The 19,328-nt window shown below is 35.1% G+C and overlaps 2 protein-coding genes across 4 annotated transcripts; both read left to right on the top strand.

Moving 5' to 3' along the window:
- Positions 1-5,496: 5,496 nt before the first annotated feature.
- Positions 5,497-10,285, top strand: LOC100265555 (auxin response factor 18). Its single transcript, XM_010663654.2, has 14 exons — positions 5,497-6,054; positions 6,465-6,580; positions 6,711-6,806; positions 6,902-6,958; positions 7,187-7,339; positions 7,434-7,518; positions 7,698-7,788; positions 7,903-8,067; positions 8,155-8,268; positions 8,344-8,416; positions 8,507-8,654; positions 8,742-9,373; positions 9,491-9,678; positions 9,766-10,285. The coding sequence occupies exons 1-14, from the start codon at positions 6,015-6,017 to the stop codon at positions 9,911-9,913; spliced, it is 2,106 nt and encodes a 701-aa protein (XP_010661956.1). The 5' UTR covers positions 5,497-6,014; the 3' UTR covers positions 9,914-10,285.
- Positions 10,286-14,793: 4,508 nt separating this feature from the next.
- On the top strand, positions 14,794-19,112 carry LOC109124096 (uncharacterized protein At4g00950-like). 3 transcript variants are annotated; one of them, XM_059743260.1, is made up of 5 exons: positions 14,794-15,135; positions 15,220-15,366; positions 16,096-16,202; positions 17,749-18,559; positions 18,848-19,112. In XM_059743260.1, exons 4-5 carry the CDS (start codon positions 17,954-17,956, stop codon positions 18,926-18,928), a joined length of 687 nt encoding a protein of 228 aa, XP_059599243.1. In that variant the 5' UTR covers positions 14,794-15,135; positions 15,220-15,366; positions 16,096-16,202; positions 17,749-17,953; the 3' UTR covers positions 18,929-19,112. The 3 variants fall into 3 exon arrangements, with proteins under 3 accessions (XP_059599243.1, XP_059599244.1, XP_002264990.1); XM_059743261.1 differs by lacking the exon at positions 18,848-19,112 and having other exon boundaries at positions 15,220-15,557; positions 17,749-18,784; XM_002264954.4 differs by lacking the exons at positions 14,794-15,135; positions 15,220-15,366; positions 16,096-16,202 and having other exon boundaries at positions 17,633-18,559.
- Positions 19,113-19,328: the final 216 nt, after the last annotated feature.

The raw sequence follows: 19,328 nt of genomic DNA, 5'->3' as shown, positions 1-19,328 counted from the left end.
GCCTAAGAAGAGTGTCAAATCTAGGTCAAAAGTCAGTCATGACTTGTACGGACAAAGGGGACCAAAATCCCACTAAGCCCACATCCCACATCCATAATTTATGTGACTTTAGATTTTTATTTATTTATTTATTTTTATAAAATTTTTAAAGAGTTTTATATGTAGAAAGAGTGTATTTTTTATAAGAGGAAATAATTCAAGTTTTATATACTAAAGTTAAAAGATAATAACATATAAAAACTTGATATATTTTAGATAAATGTATTAAAATTAGATTTTTTAAACTTAAGTTCTTATTTTATAATTTTTTTTTTAATGTGGGTATGAAAATACAATTTTCCCCATAGAAAAATGACTTGGGTAACCACCCCAATTTCCCATTTTGTGAGTTTTATTTGATTTATCCATAATAAAAAAAATCATAAAAAGATTAATTAAAGTTAATTATCCAATAGAAAATAATAAACTTAAACCAAAAAATTACAAAGAGATAAACTAAATGTTGGATAGAAAGTGATAAATTTTGTAAAAGAAAAATATTAAGTTATGAAATTTATTAAAATCTTGAATATGATACCTACAACAAGTGGATATTGTTGTAATAAATTTATATTTTGATGAAAGATAGCAAAGAAAAATGGGTGTGTATTTATTTTTATTTTTACTTATTTTTAAAATTTTTGAAAAAATTTGAATCATTTGATGGAGAATCAAAGCATTCTCTAAAGGGTTTTATTTTGGGTATGATTCTAATTTGACTTCCTTAAAAGGGGCTTTGAATTGTCCTTTTAAATAAACTTATCTAGACCCATTTGCTTAACACTGAATCAAATGGAGGAACTCCACTCCACTAAAAAAGGTTCTCATACAATCCAAGTGCCCATGATTGTATTCACATGTTTTAACATGAATTCCAGCCTCAAATGCTTGTTTCTTTATGGTTTCCATAGCACCCATTAAAAAATTATACCAACCCTAATGCTCATTCTTTATGATTTCTTTAGGGTACCCTACATATTAAATAGACTAAACCCTAGGTGGGCATAAAGACACCACCTTTGATTGGCTAAAACCCTAGCGTGTGGGGTGCCCCCACAAAGCTTAGGGTTAACCATAAGGAACACAGACTAAGTTGGTCTCCACATGGGGGTGTGCACTCAAAATCACTAGACCCACCAATCATTTTAATTTTCAATATCTTATCCTACAAAAATGGGGGCACATTGGCTTAATGGAGGTCAACCCCCCCCCCCCTCTCTCTCTCTCTCTCTCTCTCTCTCTCTCTCTCACCCAAAGTAATGGGAAAAGAATTCAGAAGATTCTATCCAAGATACCAAAGCTTTTATCTTAAAAATAATTAATCATAAAGAAAAAAGGATCTAATATGAACCATCTTCCCCTCTACATGACTCCCTTTTTGTTCATCAAATAGTCAATAATTTTTTATTTTTTTATTTTTACAATCATAAGGCATAAAATCTCTAACCCAAATAGAATCTACAAATGAGATTGATAAAATTAAATGACACAACCAAGTGACCAAGTTAATTTGACCTTAGTCAAGTAACCCTTAAGAGGAAGCAAAGGTTAATCATATTATTATATTTTAATTTTGGGGCCCAAGTAATTGGGATTAATTTATACTATAGAAACCTACCATAAAACATGGTTAGGCTAAGGACAAACAAATACACTTCCCTCAATGTGATTGGTCTGTCCTACCTTTTGTCCATGTTCCATGTAACCACTTAATACACTTTTAATATGGATTTTAGTCCAATGATCAACATCATTATGGCCAACTTTCTTTGGTTAAAGTTTCAAAAGAGTCACATGGCATTTTGTGAAGAATTTTTATTTTGATTTATTGATGATTGGTTTGGAAAATTCACAAAGAAAATAAGAATAATTTTGTACTCGAAAAAATAAAAACTTAAATTTTATAAAGAAAAAATCCTTTTAGATTTCGTTTTATATGCTTTCCTCGATCATAAACTCTTTTAATAAAATTATTCTTGTTTTAATACATTATAGTTTCTATTAAACTTAAAAAGGCTTTAGATCGCTGAGAAGGTAATGCATATAAAAGTGTATGAATTTTAATAGTTAAATACCATTTTTGATATTTTAAGAATTGAAAGAGAAATTAGAGAAAACCCAAATTATCGTTTTTTTTAAATAAATAAATTCATTGCCTTGAACATTCCATTAGAAAAAAAATGTGAAATTAAACAAGCATATCTCAAATAAATCTACATTCTCTCATTTTCTAACTCATACTTTATACTATGCAATTATAATTATCATAAATATGTGGGGAAAAAAAAAGGAATGGAATGAGAAGGATTGATCATATAATAAAATAGAGTCATCTAGAAGGTAAAATATTATAGTCAAAAGAGTTGCTTAATGTTGAAAAGATGCAAAGTAGGAATCAAATCCTCCCAAATAAAGTTTTTGTTCTTGGGACAAACCCTCTCCTTTCTTTTTATTGTCCTCTAAAAAGGAAATAAAAGAAACACTAATCCATCTAAGATGCATAATCATGATTCACTCTATCATTGATTCATTTCCCACGATGATTTGTAAAGTCCACCAACTCACAACCTTATACTATTGTATAAAAATTTGGTATGAGCGAGAAATTCGATCCATCTGATCATTGATGAACTGACTTTGATCGTTGATAAAATGATGTAAAACATAATTTAAGTAGCAATTGAGAAAAATGGGTAATAACGTAATACCATAACTTGTTTCCTTGTCTAACATAAGTGAAACAAATTAGCCTAATATAAGGATATTTTTATGGATTAATTAATTATTTTTTAAGGCCATGATTTGGATTCCACCCCACCACTAAGCTTTTCTTAATATATATTAAAAAAATATTCTCATTCGTGCACTCATATAGAATAATATAATGTTTTGGGCACCGTCAAGGGTCTTTTTTTTTAAGAAATGGTCTTCCTCATCAGACTTAAATTTTATTTAGATGAAAAAGGAATTTTGTTTACTTTTTTAATGTTTTTTTTTTCAGCCGATAAAGAATACAAGATATATGCTCTCTCACATATGAATCTGGTAAATACACTCAAAGTTATGTTAGTAAATTATACTCGGTTTTTATTATACCTAATTACTTTAACTTTTAGATGAGTTGAATATCCGAGAATAAATTTGAGTCTCATATAATAATTTATCTAGTACCCTATATATGTTATCCTAGACACAATGTATATATTCTTCTTTGTAAAAGTCCATCAAATGGTAAGAATGTGATATTCCTTGGGATAAAAGGTGCTCACAAGTAGTTACTAAGAATATCGGTAATGCATTTACATTTTATATAATAGCTTTTTAGATTAATATGTTCATGTCATTTATTATTTTAAAATTTCATGTTCTATGTAACATTACTATTGATTTTTCATTGAACATTTTTTATTGTGTCACCCTATAAGAGTGCTTTCTTTATTGCATGATTATGGAAATCATATTAGTGAAAGGAATGTGTCTATGATGTGTCCAATTCAAACAATTAGGGTTTACTATTCAAACATTTCACTATCACATTCCTTTGATATAATCCACTTGCTTTTTATAAACAAACAAGAAAAAGATAATAAATTGTTAGGTTATTGAAAAGGAGTTGCTTGTGTGTCCCATGATTTGAAACAATCCCATAAATTTGATTTCATTCCATGTGAAATCATCCATGCCAACTTCAAATCGTTTTCAAATTAATGTTAAAAATATCAAGAAAATGAACTCTCGTGTTAACATTTTAAGTGTAATATAAATTTAGTAAATATTATTTTTATTTTTCATTTTTAGGTAATGTTGAAAGGTAAAACTTTGTTGTCGTTGTATATTTAAATATTTTTAATTTAAAATAGTTTTATAATTTCTTTTTTTATTTTTTCAAATATTTTGATTGGGATATTAAAAAAACAAATCATTATTTAAATCCAAAAGAATATATATACCACTTTATTAAATAATCAAAATAAATAATTTCTAAAAATAAACTAAATAAAAAAAATCGTCAGACAAATACTGTGGATAATAATTATTCAAGGAACCGTTACGATGTTTGGTCATTTGTCGCTCTCTTATTCTGTTTCTAAAAAAATAAATAAAAATATATATTTTTTAAAAAAAAAGAAAAAAGGAAAAAATGGAAATGTATGCTGGGGCCAAGGCATTTCTTGGATTGTTTAAGACCTGGAAACAGAATGTCCTGGTTGGAAGAAGGCAGGCTAGTGGGTTCACGCCACGTGTGTACGACAATGACCAGACCACGTGGAGACGCCTTAATGTGGTTTTTCCTTGCTGACGTGTACCCCTGGACCACCTAACTGTTCCCTCAGATGCCGATATTATATATTTATATATAATTAATTTAATGCTTTTTCTGAATCACCTTCCCACGCTCCTCCCTCGGAGTGTAAGTGCCACCTCCCAATCCACCCTCCACGTGACTACTCCACGTCACCCGTATGTCATCTGTTTTTATGACGTGGCACAACTACAGAATTAATGAAAATATTGAAAAACATTATGTCACGGTGGTAGGTTTGAGCCAGGAGTGATCGTCCAAAAAAGTGTTTTTATAAATAACACATATATAAATAAATAGCATTTTTATTATAAATATTTTTTCAAACAATTAATTAATGTTTAAATATATATTAAAATGTATTAATTAAATAAATAATAAAAAATAAATTTTAATATACAATTTGAAAATCATTAATAATAATAAAAAAATATTTTTGTTTCTAATTTAGATTAGTATGATTAGTTTCATGTTGACTTATTTTTCACATTTGATTTGATTTTTATTATTATAATATGGTTTTTTTCCTCTTCCACCATTATAATGGACAAGAAAGATAAGACATTTAATTAAATTTTAACTTAAGGTAATTATATATATATATATAATATTTAAAGGAAATATTAGCTGGATACTCCTTTAAAAGATATGATTCTAATTTTTTGAGATGCCTTATAAAATTTTATTATTAATTAAATACACACTTAGATTATCTCTTAAAAATATATAACAATATCATATATGTATATACATCAATAAATACAAATCAACATCCAAATATGAATGTTAACGGTAAATTACATTTAAAACAAAATCATGTCGATATTTCGTATCAACTAATACATTAATACATAATAATACGTAGAATTCATGTCTAATTTCACATATTAATTTAGTATATCATATCGATATATTAGTAACATAGATTAATATTGAAATTCATATATAGATTAATTGATAGAAGAATGTTTGATAACTCGAGAATAAATTTTTTTTTTATATAATATACGTGTGTGTGTATATATATATAGATTTTAATTATCATTTTATTAATATTCAATAAGTGTAAGATGACAATGTCACGTTACCTAAACATAATATTAGAAGATATTTTTTTTCCAAGTTAAAATATCGAGGGGAAAAAGAAAAGAAAGGAAAGAGAGATGAGAAGAGAAGGGAGAGGAAGAGAGAAAGGCAAGAAGGTAGAGAGAGAAGGTGTGGGTGGGGGCGTATAATATGACATTCAGAAAGCGGTTTTGGGGATTTGGTAACGTGGATTCAGGGCTTTGAGAGCAACACATGATAAAGAGATGAAGGAACGCTGTTGAGGGGGAAGGTGAAGGTGAAGCTCCGGAAGAAGAAGAACCAGAAACCACCAGCGGTTTTTACCAGCTGAGAGAAGGCGGTTTTTCAGGTTTCTGAACCAGAGAAGACAAACCACAAGCGGTTTTGTAACTGACCCATCATCTATAACAGTCGTTTCAGACCACCACCACCACCTCCTTCTCTCTCATAATCAACACTTGCTCTCTTTAACGCTTAGCACTTTTTTTTCTTTCTTTTCTTAACTTCTCTTTGATGGTTCATAAATGGGTTAGTGTCCACTGGTGGTGGCTCTGTATTTGAAGCTCACTGAACCGTCACTTTTGGGAGCTTTGCTTCGTGGGTTTTCATGGCGCATGGGAATAATATCAGAGGCGGTCTCGAGCCAGGTGAAATGTCGTACTTTAGTCCGCTGTTTGGTTCCCGAGAAAACTGGAGGGAAAATGGAAGCACAAGGATTATGATGTTTTTTTAATACTAGCTTTTTGAGGTTGCATTTTTTTTTTGGGGTTTCCGGGTGACCGAGAAACGGGTACACTTGTTTGGTTGCCGAGAAAGGGTGGGAAAATTTCTAGATTTTTCGTCATGTAGCATCCAAGAGAAGTAACGTGTGAACTCTACTGAGCTTCTGGTTGGCCGTTTTTCATTTTTTGGGAAGCCCAAACAACATAGACCCCGAGCTTCAGCCTTCAAAACTCTGTTTTCCTCCATTTTTCCCTTCTGTTTTCTCAGCAACCAAACGTCGTGTCTACTTCCTTGTAGCTCCTTTTTTTGAGAAAAAGATTTCTGGGCTTTGTAGGTTTGGAAAGCGATCATCTGTTTACGGAGCTATGGAGGGCATGTGCTGGTCCTTTGGTTGATGTTCCTAAGCCTCATGAGAGAGTTTTCTACTTCCCCCAAGGTCACATGGAACAAGTAAGCTTTTTCTGTTTTTGCAAATTTTTTTGTAATTTTCTTTTCCTCCGCTTTCTTTGTTTTCAACGGATCGAAATCTGCGGCCTATGTGTATGTGTTGTTTGTGAGATTTGCAATGATTGGTGTGCAGTTACAAGCCTCTACGAATCAGGGGGTGGATCAGAGGATTCCATTGTTCAATCTTCCTTCAAAGATCCTTTGTCGTGTTGTTCACACCCGGTTACTGGTGTGTTACTGTTTCTCATTTAGATTTCTATTTTGTCTCTGCAATTTTTTTCTCCTTCTAATTTTTAAATTATTTTTGGTTGATTCAATTAATAGGCAGAACAAGAAACAGACGAAGTTTATGCACAGATCACTTTACAGCCAGAAGCAGATGTAAGAAAATATGTTGATTTGTCTCTCTCTATCCCTTTTTTTGGTTGCCGGGAAAACTGAGGGAAATAAAAGTTTTAGTCTTATTTTCTTTTCTCAGGTCCTGAATAATGTAGAATATAGTATTCCAGGAATTTAATTTACTTCTCTTTCTCTTACATTCTGGGCAACCAAGCAGAGTCCCAAATCGGAAATTACTTCATATCTAATTCGGTTATGGTAATAATGCAGCAAACAGAGCCTAAGAGTCCTGATTCATGCCCTGATGAGGCTCCAAAACAAACCGTTCATTCATTTTGCAAGATTTTAACGGCCTCTGATACAAGCACACATGGGGGGTTTTCTGTTCTCCGTAAGCATGCCAATGAATGCTTGCCTCCATTGGTAATCTTTCCTTTATTGTCATGGTATTGAATTTTTTTGTTGTGAAATTTCATTGAAATTTTTTCATATGAAGTGCTGAATTTTCTTCTGTTAGGATATGAGCCAAGCAACCCCAACTCAGGAATTAGTTGCTAGAGATCTACATGGATATGAGTGGCGATTTAAGCATATATTTAGAGGTGACCCATTAGAGTAATTGCAAATCTGTTTGTGTTTTATTAATTTTGTTTTCTTGAATTAGACGGTTGAACTATTTCTCATGGTGAACTGTTTTAGTTAGGCTTGTTCAAAATTTGAAACTGAACCCATACCATTGTTTTGCTGCCTGTTGCGTTTCTTCTTTGTGCAAAACAATCAGGTCAACCCCGGAGACATTTGCTTACAACAGGATGGAGTACTTTTGTCACTTCAAAGAGGCTAGTTGCTGGGGATGCCTTTGTGTTTCTGAGGTATCAAGCAATATAGGTTATATGTTTTGCCTTTTAGGTTTCCGATTTAGTAAAATCATGTCGATTTAATTATTATTTATTTGATTTTCTTATATACAATAAACTGTTGCATAGAGGTGATAATGGAGAGTTGCGAGTTGGGGTTCGCCGTCTTGCTCGTCAACAGAGCCCCATGCCCTCATCTGTCATATCAAGCCAGAGCATGCATCTAGGAGTGCTTGCTACTGCATCTCATGCTGTTACCACCCAGACCCTCTTTGTTGTTTACTACAAGCCAAGGTTTGGTTGATGTCTTTGTCTTTTCTCAATGGGCATTATGTGTAGTTTATATTGTCCCGTCTATCTTAGCCTCATATTATTGTTCAGGACAAGCCAATTCATTATTAGCTTAAACAAATACTTGGAAGCAGTTAACTATGGCTTTGCAGTTGGCATGCGCTTCAAAATGAGATTTGAGGGAGAAGATTCTCCTGAAAGAAGGTATCTCAATAGCTCATTTTGTTTATTTTTATATTGATTTGTTTTATGTTTATGTTGTCGGGTTTGCTTGGTTAGGTTCACAGGCACCATAGTTGGAATTGGAGATATTTCTCCACAGTGGTCAAATTCTAAATGGCGTTCATTGAAGGTGGAGAAAATTTGGTTCTTGACATATAAATTTCGACTTATTTATTATTATTATTTTTTTATGCTTTTCTCAAATTATTTCTCCTTGCAGATTCAATGGGATGAACCTGCAACAATTCAAAGACCTGAGAGGGTTTCTTCATGGGATATAGAGCCTTTTGTAGCTTCTGCTTCATTAAACCTTACTCAACCACCAGTAAAGATCAAGAGGCCCAGACCTCTTGATCTTCCAGTTGCTGGTAGGAGAAACTTTTGCCTTAGTTATTCTTTGAACTGCAGTTGGGTTTGTTAATTTAACCCCTTTTTTTCCATTTATTGGAATACAGAAAATACTTCCAGTTCAGTTCCTTCCCCTTTCTGGTATGCTGGATCATCCCCATCTCATGAATTAACCCAGTTAGGTGGTGTGACTGAAGTCCAAAGCAGTGAAAGCCAGGTACACTGGCCTCCGAAGCCAAAAGAAATTAATGGCAATGTCATCCACAACAGCAACTGTGGCAGCTCCATCGGGCGGCCCGAAGGCATATGGTCTTCTTCTCCTTCAGTGAACGTCTCTTTAAACCTGTTCCAGGACCTAACAGAAGACAGCAAAACTGTGTCAACACGATCTATTCTATCTGGCTATAACACTTCTTTGTCATCAAGGCCTAACAATGGCCTAATATCTGATCAGGTTGAAAAAGGGAAACGAATTGAAGCTTCTATTGGCTGCCGGTTGTTTGGGATTGATCTGACAAACAACTCTAAGGCCACTGCTCTTCTGGAGATGTCATGTCCAAGCATCACATCCAGCAGTGTCAAGGGACCCATTTCAGCTGTTGTTTCTGAAGCTGATAGGATCCAGAATTTGGATGTGTCGAAATCCTCGAATGAGCAAAAACAAGTTGTACCAGAGGCATCTCAAAAGGAGACACAGGGCAGGCAGAGTTGCACTCCTTCCTCAAGGACACGTACTAAGGTGAAAGCCGAACTATGTAAAACTACATGCTGGTTCTCTTTGGATGTTTGAATGTTTCAATGTGTTTTTACTGTTAATTTCCAATGAAATAATATTTTTTTTGTGATGTTTGAGAAGGTGCAAATGCAAGGAGTAGCAGTTGGTCGTGCTGTTGACTTGACTGCATTGGAAGGATATGATGAGCTTATAAGTGAGCTGGAGAAAATGTTCGAGATCAAAGGAGAGCTTTGCCCTCGGAATAAATGGGAAGTGGTTTTCACTGATGATGAAGGAGATATGATGCTTGTGGGTGATGATCCATGGCAGTAAGTAACCCAAGAAATTTGTTCCTTCTCTTTCTACCCCCATTGGAACCTGAAATTCAAGTCCCTTTTCCTTTCCTTGAATTGCAGGGAATTCTGTAAGATGGTGAGAAAGATCTTCATATATTCTAGCGAGGAAGTAAAAAAGATGAGTCCAAGATGCAAGCTTTCTACGTCATCTTTAGATGGTGAAGGAACAGTTATAAGCTTGGATTCAGAGTTAAGAACTGAACCATAGAAGTTCAGTTCCTTTTTTTGTTTGTGCTTTTTCCTTTTGGGGGTCATTTTTAAGAGTTGTTTTCCTTTTCTTCTGTTTTTTTTTTTTTTGTGGTGGGGAGGTGGTGTTTGTGTGTTTGGTCTTGGGGCATTCAGGTTGGGTTGTTGGCGTTTGCTCAGTTTTTTTGGAGCTTCTTCAGTGACAGCAGTATATAGATTGGCTTCCGAGGCAAGGGGTAGACTTTTTCATGTTACACTAGGGAACATTTAGCCGAGCTTAGAAATGGAATTTGTGAATACCTTGTTTGTGGGGGGTGGACAATCAACCTGTAAAATATGCATAATATATATATGTTCTGTGCTTGTTCTAATGGTAATCTAGTTGGTTTCTTCCCGAGTGGAAATCTCCTCATTTTCCGTAAAAGCTATAACATTTTCTTTTGTCAAATTTTCAAGGGGTTTGGCATGTATGATATGATGATAACTCCCATGGACCCTTTGTAGGGGACCTGATATCGACAAATTTTCAGTGACAAATAATGCCATTGTCGCCTGTGTGCAAGTCAAAACTCATTGCTCTCTAGCGTCTCACAGTCACAGGGAAGCTAGTACCATCTCTTCATCTTTATCCAGCCTGTTAGGAGGACCCTCTTCATGGGGCATTGCTCCTGCGCATTTGCACATGGAACCACACATTAGCCCTCGACATCTTCATCATCATGGGCTCTTCCACATGGGGTCACTTGCTAAGCTTTCTCATTTTCATCACTGGTTCACAAGATGGCTTTTTTCTATCGAAGTCTTTTGATGCTCCATGTTTAGGGTTTTGGAATGTGTAGATCTAATCTGGTTGTAAAGAAGCAGTTGGGGGATGCTGACATGAATGAATGAGAGAGAGAGAGAGAGAGAGAGGGGTTCAATTTGTATTTGCTTTCCTTGTTGTCTTCAATGTGGAGACAAGGGTTGTTTTCACAAAGATCGTTTCTTCAAAAGGAAGCAGTTCAAGCTCTGGAAAGTTACTTTAGAACGGTGCGTAAAATCCATATGACAGTGACATTGGAGGATACTGGAAGGCCACTATACGGATAGAAATGAAGCCACTCACACATCTAATACCCAACTAAATTCTACAAGACAGACCATTCTACCTAGTAATAATGCTATACAGTATACATTCTCTCATAATGGGTGGTTTGAAATAAGGGAAATTTGGAGAATCCTAGAATGAAAAGAGTGAGGGAGATGGCATACTGTAGGTGGTAGGGTAGCAGTTACACTAGACATGCTTACAAGGTGAGAAATGGGTGTTTGAAAAATTATATATTTGCCTAGAAATGAGAGATGTCCCGGTTCACCTGGATATGGGTCTTGGGTGTCAGCATATGGGCCCCTTGGCTGGTGGGCACAGTGGAGAGCAGATCACCTCACAACTGAATGGGCAAGTCAACCATGTCCTCACTCTCCTCTCATCATGGAAAATCCTCTACTCGCCCATGTGTATCATATCAAATGTAAAATCAAATGTGATGACACTACCTATAAGACCCCACAAACATAGTGTCCAACTATACCATCAAATCGGTAGAAGCCGCCTGCTTATTTTAATCTCATTTATTTACATTCTTTTATGTTTATCATATTTGTTTGTATCCCCATTCAACAATTCAAATTTAGATTTCAACACTTACCAATTACCATTATCATACTTAACAGGAGTCTCTTCTCTTATGCATAAAAGAGGTTCATTCGGTTCTAATTTATCAAAGAATTTTTATTCATTTACAAATTCCTAGGAGCTTCATTAAGTCATCAACCACCAAAGAATTTCCATTGATTAGTTGCCATCAGTCTCGTTCTTATAAAAATTAGGAGTTCTTCCAATTTGTCCTGAATTGTTCATCAAATCATTCACTTTAAAATAATTGAAACTCTTGACGATTGTGGTACTTTCCAAAATAAAAATATTTTACTAAAACAAGAAATAATGTCACGGGTTTTATTGGATAAGATGTCGTACGGAATGATTGGACTCCTTTTATTTTCCCACATTAGTTTCATGCATGATAATTACCCATCATGACATATCTTGAATCATATGATATAATGAAAAATTACCCAAACCCTTTTTTTAAAAAAAATATAATATTAAAATTTATCTAATAAGCTCCCACATACAAATTTTTTTATAATACAGTGTTTAAAATTTAAAATTTAAAATTTAGATACAAGGATTTTACAAGATACCCAATTTTAGTGGGCAACAACTCTACCTTCTTTTATGTGATACCATATAAAAATTAGGGATACAATTTGGACGGACAGACTCGATTCAAACCAAATACAACTTAACATTTGAGTAGACTTAGATAGTGTTTTTTTTTTTTTTTGCTTTTTATTGAAAGTAGTTTTAGAATTTAAGTTGTTTGTTTTTCTACTTTTTTATGATTTATTATAAACTTTTTACTAAATAAAAAAAATCAAAATATATAATTTTTTTTAAATAAAAAAAATAATATATTAATTTTTTTTACTTTTTAATACTTAATAGAAATAAAATACTATAAAAACAAACAACCTAATATTTAACACTATTAAACATTAAGGTTCTATTTAAAATTAAGTAAAAAAATAAATATTAGACAATTATTTTCAATACTTGAATTTGATTTGGGTTGGTTTATACTAGGGTTGAGTTGATTTGATCCCCAATGTCCCCAATTTCATTTTGAATAATCCAAACTCAATTTCATTAATTTTGTAAATATTACTTGTAATTATCTCATTCATTTTTTCCAGAAAAGAAATTTGCAAATTTGTTAGAGATGCGGGAAATTTTTTCTATTATGGTTTATGGGGGAAACTGAAAAGGGTTTATACCCTTCGTTTCTTTCTGATAGCAGCATCTTGCATTTGCAATAATGTCAAGTAAGCTTCTTACCTTAAAACCTCCTATTTGTTCTTTACATATGGTTTTTATGGATGCTGATTTGTGAATGGTTTCTGTGTATTTGTGGTAATGATAGGCACTGTAAACCCAAATCCTTGAAAAACGGAAGTTCAGATCGTTTCTACCATTTTCTTCCCTTTCCCTTGCAGTTTTTGCGATTCAAATTGAGTATAGCAGATGTAGCTAGGATTGTTTATTTAATCATACCATTTTTTTTTATCCCTCATAGATATGCTTAATGATTTAAAAGAAACCCTAGTTGCAATACCCTTATTGCATATTTGGGTTTGTGGGTATGCAAATTTGAAGCCAACCCCTTTAATCCTTATGCTCTTTATGCTTTTTTTTTTAGGAAGATATGATACTGAATTTGCCACTGGATGTGTAGTATAAATGAATGCCAAGGATGGGTTCCTTGTATAGGCTAGATAGAGTATGGATATGTTGGTGGCAGCAAGGTCCCATGTGTTGTAATGACACTCTTAGCTGAAGACCACCCTCTTCAGATATTGGGCCATACTCCATGTTCACAAAGGGGGGGTCCAATCTCAATCTCCAATCATGCCTGGGGTTCATCAATTGATCATTCATATTCCTTGTTACAGACCCTCTTGGAGGCAAAAGGATGCTGCCATATTGAGTATTTCCCTTCAATAATTCAAATCCAGATGGAACCATCATCCTTCTTGGCTTCTAAGGGGTTCTGCACTCATACAACTCTTTCTTCTAGTTAAAAATCATACCCAAGTCAACAGAGCCATAGTTCCATCATTATTTTTTTCTTTTTCTTTTTCCCTTTTTTTCCCCCTTTTTTTCTGTGTTGTGAGATTGGATTATCTTGGTTTTCTGATTTCAGTTATCTGCTATGAGAACATGTATGATGGGAGTTGTAGACTTTACAGTTTTGTGTATAATTGTATCTCTTTTGGCCTAATGAAGAGGATAGTAGCTCAATGTTCCTTGGAAAACAATGAGGTAAAAAATCTCAAAGAAAGGTAGAAAATTAGTCAGCAATCAATTGGCAATCTCTGTTTTCCAGTTATTCCTGTATCCTTGATTGGATGAATACAAGGTTAAGCATGACTTTGGGGCTTTGTTTTGTTGGTCTCCACTCACTAGAGTGGTCCAAAAGGAAATACAAGAGGAGGCCTTGTTTTGCCCTCAAGAAAGGGCAAATGGGTGGTCTGGGTTGGGCCTATACATTATGCCACAAATTCTTAGAGAGTAGTGGAGCATAGACACAACGCTTGAACAATGAAGCACTTGTTGCTCAATAAACCAAGGAAGATTATTTCTATTATCATGCTCTTAAGATTGTGACTGATGATCTGATTTCCTGTTTTTATGGTCTTCAATATAATAATACATTGCGTCTTTGTGACGATTGTTCAAGGGTGAGTTTGTGAAAACACTTGAACAATTAAGTATTCTCTGTTTAATAAAACCATCTTAACTACCATGCTGTTATGATGTTTGACTGATGATCTGATTTCCTGCAACTTTTTATGGATTGGTAAAGATCAACATCATTGAAAAGTCTGAAACATTTAAGTTTTCGTTAGTTTTCAACTATCATGCCTTGTGATGTTTTACACTTTCACTGATTATCTGATTTAATTTTATGGTCTTCAATTATGTAATCTTGTATAATAATTTGTCGTGACTTACTTTTCGTTTATTCACCTATCAGAAAAGAAAGATAATTTGTTGTGACTTTGTAACTAACGAAGCTAACACAGTGGCTTGAATTAAGATAGTTTCTTTCTAACAGAAGATTTCTGCTCAATCAATCGCTGTTATGTTGTCATATTCAAGTTAAATATGGTTCAAGTCAGAAGGAATAATTTACTTGAAGGCAGGCAAGCTTTCAAGCATTTTGAGATTTATCCATTTTGAACTTCATTACTATTCCTCCTGGGGATTCCTGATCCTTGGTTTCATCTTTTATAGTGCAGATGTTCTTCCACTGCTTAATGGAATTGGAAAAATCCTTTACTTGAAGGGCTAGTTGACTTGTATTTGTAGCCAAAGACAGTTGATTAGTCCAATGCTACCAGCAATTATATCAAAGGAAAACCAAATGTTGCCCCATTTCTATATTTGGAGAAGTCCAACATCAATTGTTGTAGACCACAGGCTTCGTCCTCTGCTATGAAGAAGAAGTTGGCACTTAGTGGGAAATATTAAATATGATGAGGACTATTCACATGGTCTACTTGGTGTTTAGCTAGTTTACGTGATCGTCATCTGCGAATTAATGCCTCTTTTATTGTCATTTTGTCTGGATATACCAAGAGGTAAACCACTTGCCCATTTTCCCCTTCACGTCAGGATATGAAGAGTACTCGACTATCACAACTAGCATCATTTGTTGCTTGCAGGATCTTCTTTGACTGGGTCAATTAAGCATAGCTCTGCAGGTTGGTCAATTATCGTATGTTTTGTTGCTTGGAGGGCATTTGAAATGAAGAAAGTTATCTGGGTTTGTGTTATTCTACATGGCAGAAGAGTCGGCAACCTTGTTGAGGGTAAATTTTCTGCACGTCATTCATCATGTAAGCTCATAATTGTTGGGATGATGACATTGAAAATGCACCTAAAGGCTTATCTTAAGTGTATGATTGACTCTCTGACAGATGTGGAAGCCTCTAATAGGCCTTGAAATGCTATGAAAACAAATGGACCATAGTTGAAGCTAACTTATTGGGTAGCAAATCAGGTGATCACATGGTTCATTACTGAAGTTAAATCAGCCTGTCATCCACTAATTACTATATTTTAAAATGGGATGCATGTGATGATTATTGTCAATGAAAAGCGAATTTGATAAACCTCCAAATCAAATCACTTGTTTTTATCAATGGAAGTGGGGTTTTGCCTGTATGAGACAAAGCTAAATCATTCTCACTTTGATATGGTGATCTTGGGTTAGTATTAGAGTGTGATGTGTGGTACCTTTTTGAGCTCAGGTACATGGAAGAGGACCCCCATCCAACCACCCATTCAATAGTGGTTGCAAAATGGATCTCCATGGTCATAGATCTCAAAATGAAATGTTCCATTATTGCTCTTGAGGAGTCACACTTTCAACTCTAGAATTCCCGTGTCTTTCTTCATTTCTCAGAGATAAAACCCATTACACTACATGCACTCTTTGTCCTTTTTGTCTGCACATATATATATATATGTACTGTGTACATGCCTAAATGGGGGGAGGTCATTAGTCACTGATTTTGTACTTTTTCTTCTCTGAATAGGAAGAGGAAAATGGGAACTTTGGTTGTGAAGACTTGTTCTTAAAGATGGCTTCTAAGTCTAAGATAAGGATGTGGTGGAACACTACAAATCAAAGGAGTGACAAAAGGTTCATCATTTCTTCTCTACTCAACCAATCTAATTTGGACATATCGTCTGTTTTTTTCACTTTGAAAATCACTCTACCCTCTTTTTCTTTGCTTTAGACTTTTGCTCTTGCTTGACTTGCATGCGCATGCCACAATTCTTTACTAATTTTACCAAGAAAGCCCAGTTTGGATAGCCTCTTAAATGCCTTAATGCTAGAGTCCATGACTCTGTGAAGGATAGCACTCTCTGTGGGGCAAAGTAGTAATTGGGAGATAGATTTTCATTCAAGAGCACAATATCAACTAAATACAAAATAGTAAGAATTACCTTAAACAGGCCGTTGTAAAGCCTATTGTCTATTTTTGTAATGACTTATTGTCTTAATAATTAATTTCTTTTAGTAAAAATCAATTCATAAATATATATATATATATATATATATATATATATATATATTTAAATCTTTTTTGATCTTTTATGTAGGAATAGTAATAGGATGGATTTGAGAGTTTGAAATAAATCAGTTAGGAGCGATTTGAGACTTTTTTTTTGGAAACTCCGACCGGATTTAGGTATTGTTTTGTCCGTGTTAAAAACTCTGAAAAGTTACAAAATATAATATATTAATGCTTATATTTTAATAAAAAGTTATTAATAATCACGAGGCATCACGAGAGTGGTCACAAAATCGTAGTTAGTGATTATAAATTTAAATTTAAGTTTGAAATTGTAATTATAACTAAGGTTTTAGGAATTATTTTGGGAGGAGGTTTTTTTTCAAACATATTATTTGGGCTCAAAACTCCATCAAGAAAACCTATTTGGCAAAAGAATCAACATGCTCTGTGTTCTAGAAAATGGGAAAAATTTGCGGGAAAATCACTTTCAACATCTGTTGCGAAACATGGCGTCATGAGTAAATAGTATTCCAGGGGAGACTCATGGAAATAAAATTTTCTGTTACGGTGATGTGCGGATGACGAAATGGGAGTCTGGAGCGACCTGTTTGGAAGGGCATTATTATGAATAAAGAAAAGTTGATTTTCTGATAAAGCTGGTCATTTTCTCACCACGCACTAGCATCCTATGCTTCTTCTCTCTATCTGAATATCCGGTGCTCTCAAGCCCACACCATTTGAGGGTGTTTTGACACGTGTCCTCATTTGAACGGTGAAGGGAGTGGGTGCACCCAACTAAAGGCGAGGCCTCTTCCACTTCACCTTGTTGCCATCTCATAAAAAAAATTGGAACGTGAGACTAGTGGAATGTGTTATAATGGTAATAAATTTTCAATTCATGATCTGTCAATCTTTGGATTTGACTTTTCGCTAAGAAAAATCAAGTGGTGGAAATATTTTATTGATGATATAGTAATTAGAATAAAAATTTATTTTACATTTTGGAGAAAAACAACAAGGATTCTAATTTTGTTGGGTAGTCAAAAATTGACTCCAAGTAAAAGAAGGTTACAAGGCATCGAAAGTTTTAAAAAGCTCAAAAGACTCGTTTTAAAGCTTCATTTGCCTAAATGTAAGACACACGGTATTGGTTTCACTTCACTACAGGAAAAATGACACGTCTGAGAAGGGTGATATGAACAAGGGAAGAAGAGTGATGTGTAAAAGTCAAGCTTTTTCTCGTGAATAAAAAAGCCTAAAAGGTCGCAAAATAACATCCTCCTGCCTCCATTGTCTTCTTTCCACTACCAAAAAAGGCGTCAAAAGCTCGGAGACGAAGGGACTGAGAAGAAGGAAGTGTCGGTGGTAAGGCATGGGGTCTCAAGCAGAGTCCGACCCTAGCTACGCTCCCAAGTTGCCGCTCTTCTCCATAGCCATGCAAGAGCCTGAGCCCTCCGGAACCCAAACCCCACCGCTCCAGACCACAGCTTCCGTTCCGTTCCGGTGGGAGGAGGAGCCTGGCAAGCCCCGACCCTGCACCGCCCTCGTCGCCCTCTCCAAGTCTAGTAGCGCTCGCTGCCTGGACCCCCCTCCGAGGCTCTTCTCCTCCGACGTCAAACTCTCCAAAATGCCCTCCCCCACCACCGTCCTCGAAGGCCCTTACGTGGCTCGCTCTGCCTTCCAGTGCTCTTCTTTCAGAGTGGCGAGAGACCGCCGCCACTCCTTCGGCAGAGGCGGTAGCCCGGAGAGAGGGCAGCTGGGCGCGATGGTGCTGGGGAGGAGAGGGTTTTTCGGGGGTTGGGGGAGGAAGAATCACAAGGGTAAAAGAGAAGCTTCTCGGTCTCTGGACCTTGAAGAAGGTAGCTCCCCCGCCACCACCGGAGATTATGACAGTGGTGGGGGCTCGAGTGAGAAGATGACTAGAATGAGCAGGAGTGGAAGGTATCTGAGCCTGAGTCAAGCCAGATCTCACTTCTGGGTAAGTTTCCGTTTCTTCACTTTGACTGCTGCCTCACGAAACGCATCGTTTTAGACTCTTTTATCATATTATTCTACAGACCATAATGCGGGTAACGACATTTTCTGTTTATCACTTTTGTCATCAACTCAAATCTGTAAAGAGAGCTTTTGAACATTTTTCTAAGATGAAAATCTTGAGGATTTACAGAACAGTCTAATAATAATAATAATTATTATTATTAAAGACCGACGTGGGTATATAGAGATTAACATAAATTTTTTTTTTTTGTTGATTTGATAATGACAGGCGAGCGTGTATGAGGGGCTGAAGCAGGTGGTGCCATGGAAGAGGAGTAAGAAGTTGAAGAAAGATGGGCTCTTGATTTGACTTCTCCTTCGTCCGCCACAATGGTTCAATCACATTTCTAATCAAACCAGCTGTGCCTCACCTTCTAGTCTGTGATTGATTGACAACTTATGGTGTATAGAGACACTATGTAATATGCTTTTTAACCTCTTTTTCCCTGCTTGGGTTTGGAAAATGACATGCGAGGAAGACTTTTTAATTTTTATGGATACGAGTGTATGTATGGAGAACAACAAAAAAAAAAGGGTGGGGGGGGCTCCAATTTTTGAGCCATGGATGATGATTCATTGTGTGGGTGGGTGCTTAGATTGGCTAGTTGTGTATCATAATCTAATGAATGCAACTGAGATGTTTGTTCATTGAATTTAAACAAGGCGAGATCTGACAAAGTAGGCAAACAAACTGAACCACCATGTGCACA

The sequence above is a fragment of the Vitis vinifera genome, chromosome 15, assembly GCF_030704535.1.
Source record: "Vitis vinifera cultivar Pinot Noir 40024 chromosome 15, ASM3070453v1".
Lineage (NCBI taxonomy): Eukaryota > Viridiplantae > Streptophyta > Magnoliopsida > Vitales > Vitaceae > Vitis > Vitis vinifera.
Note: the sequence above shows the minus strand (reverse complement) of the source record. Positions and strands in the feature narration are given on the sequence as shown.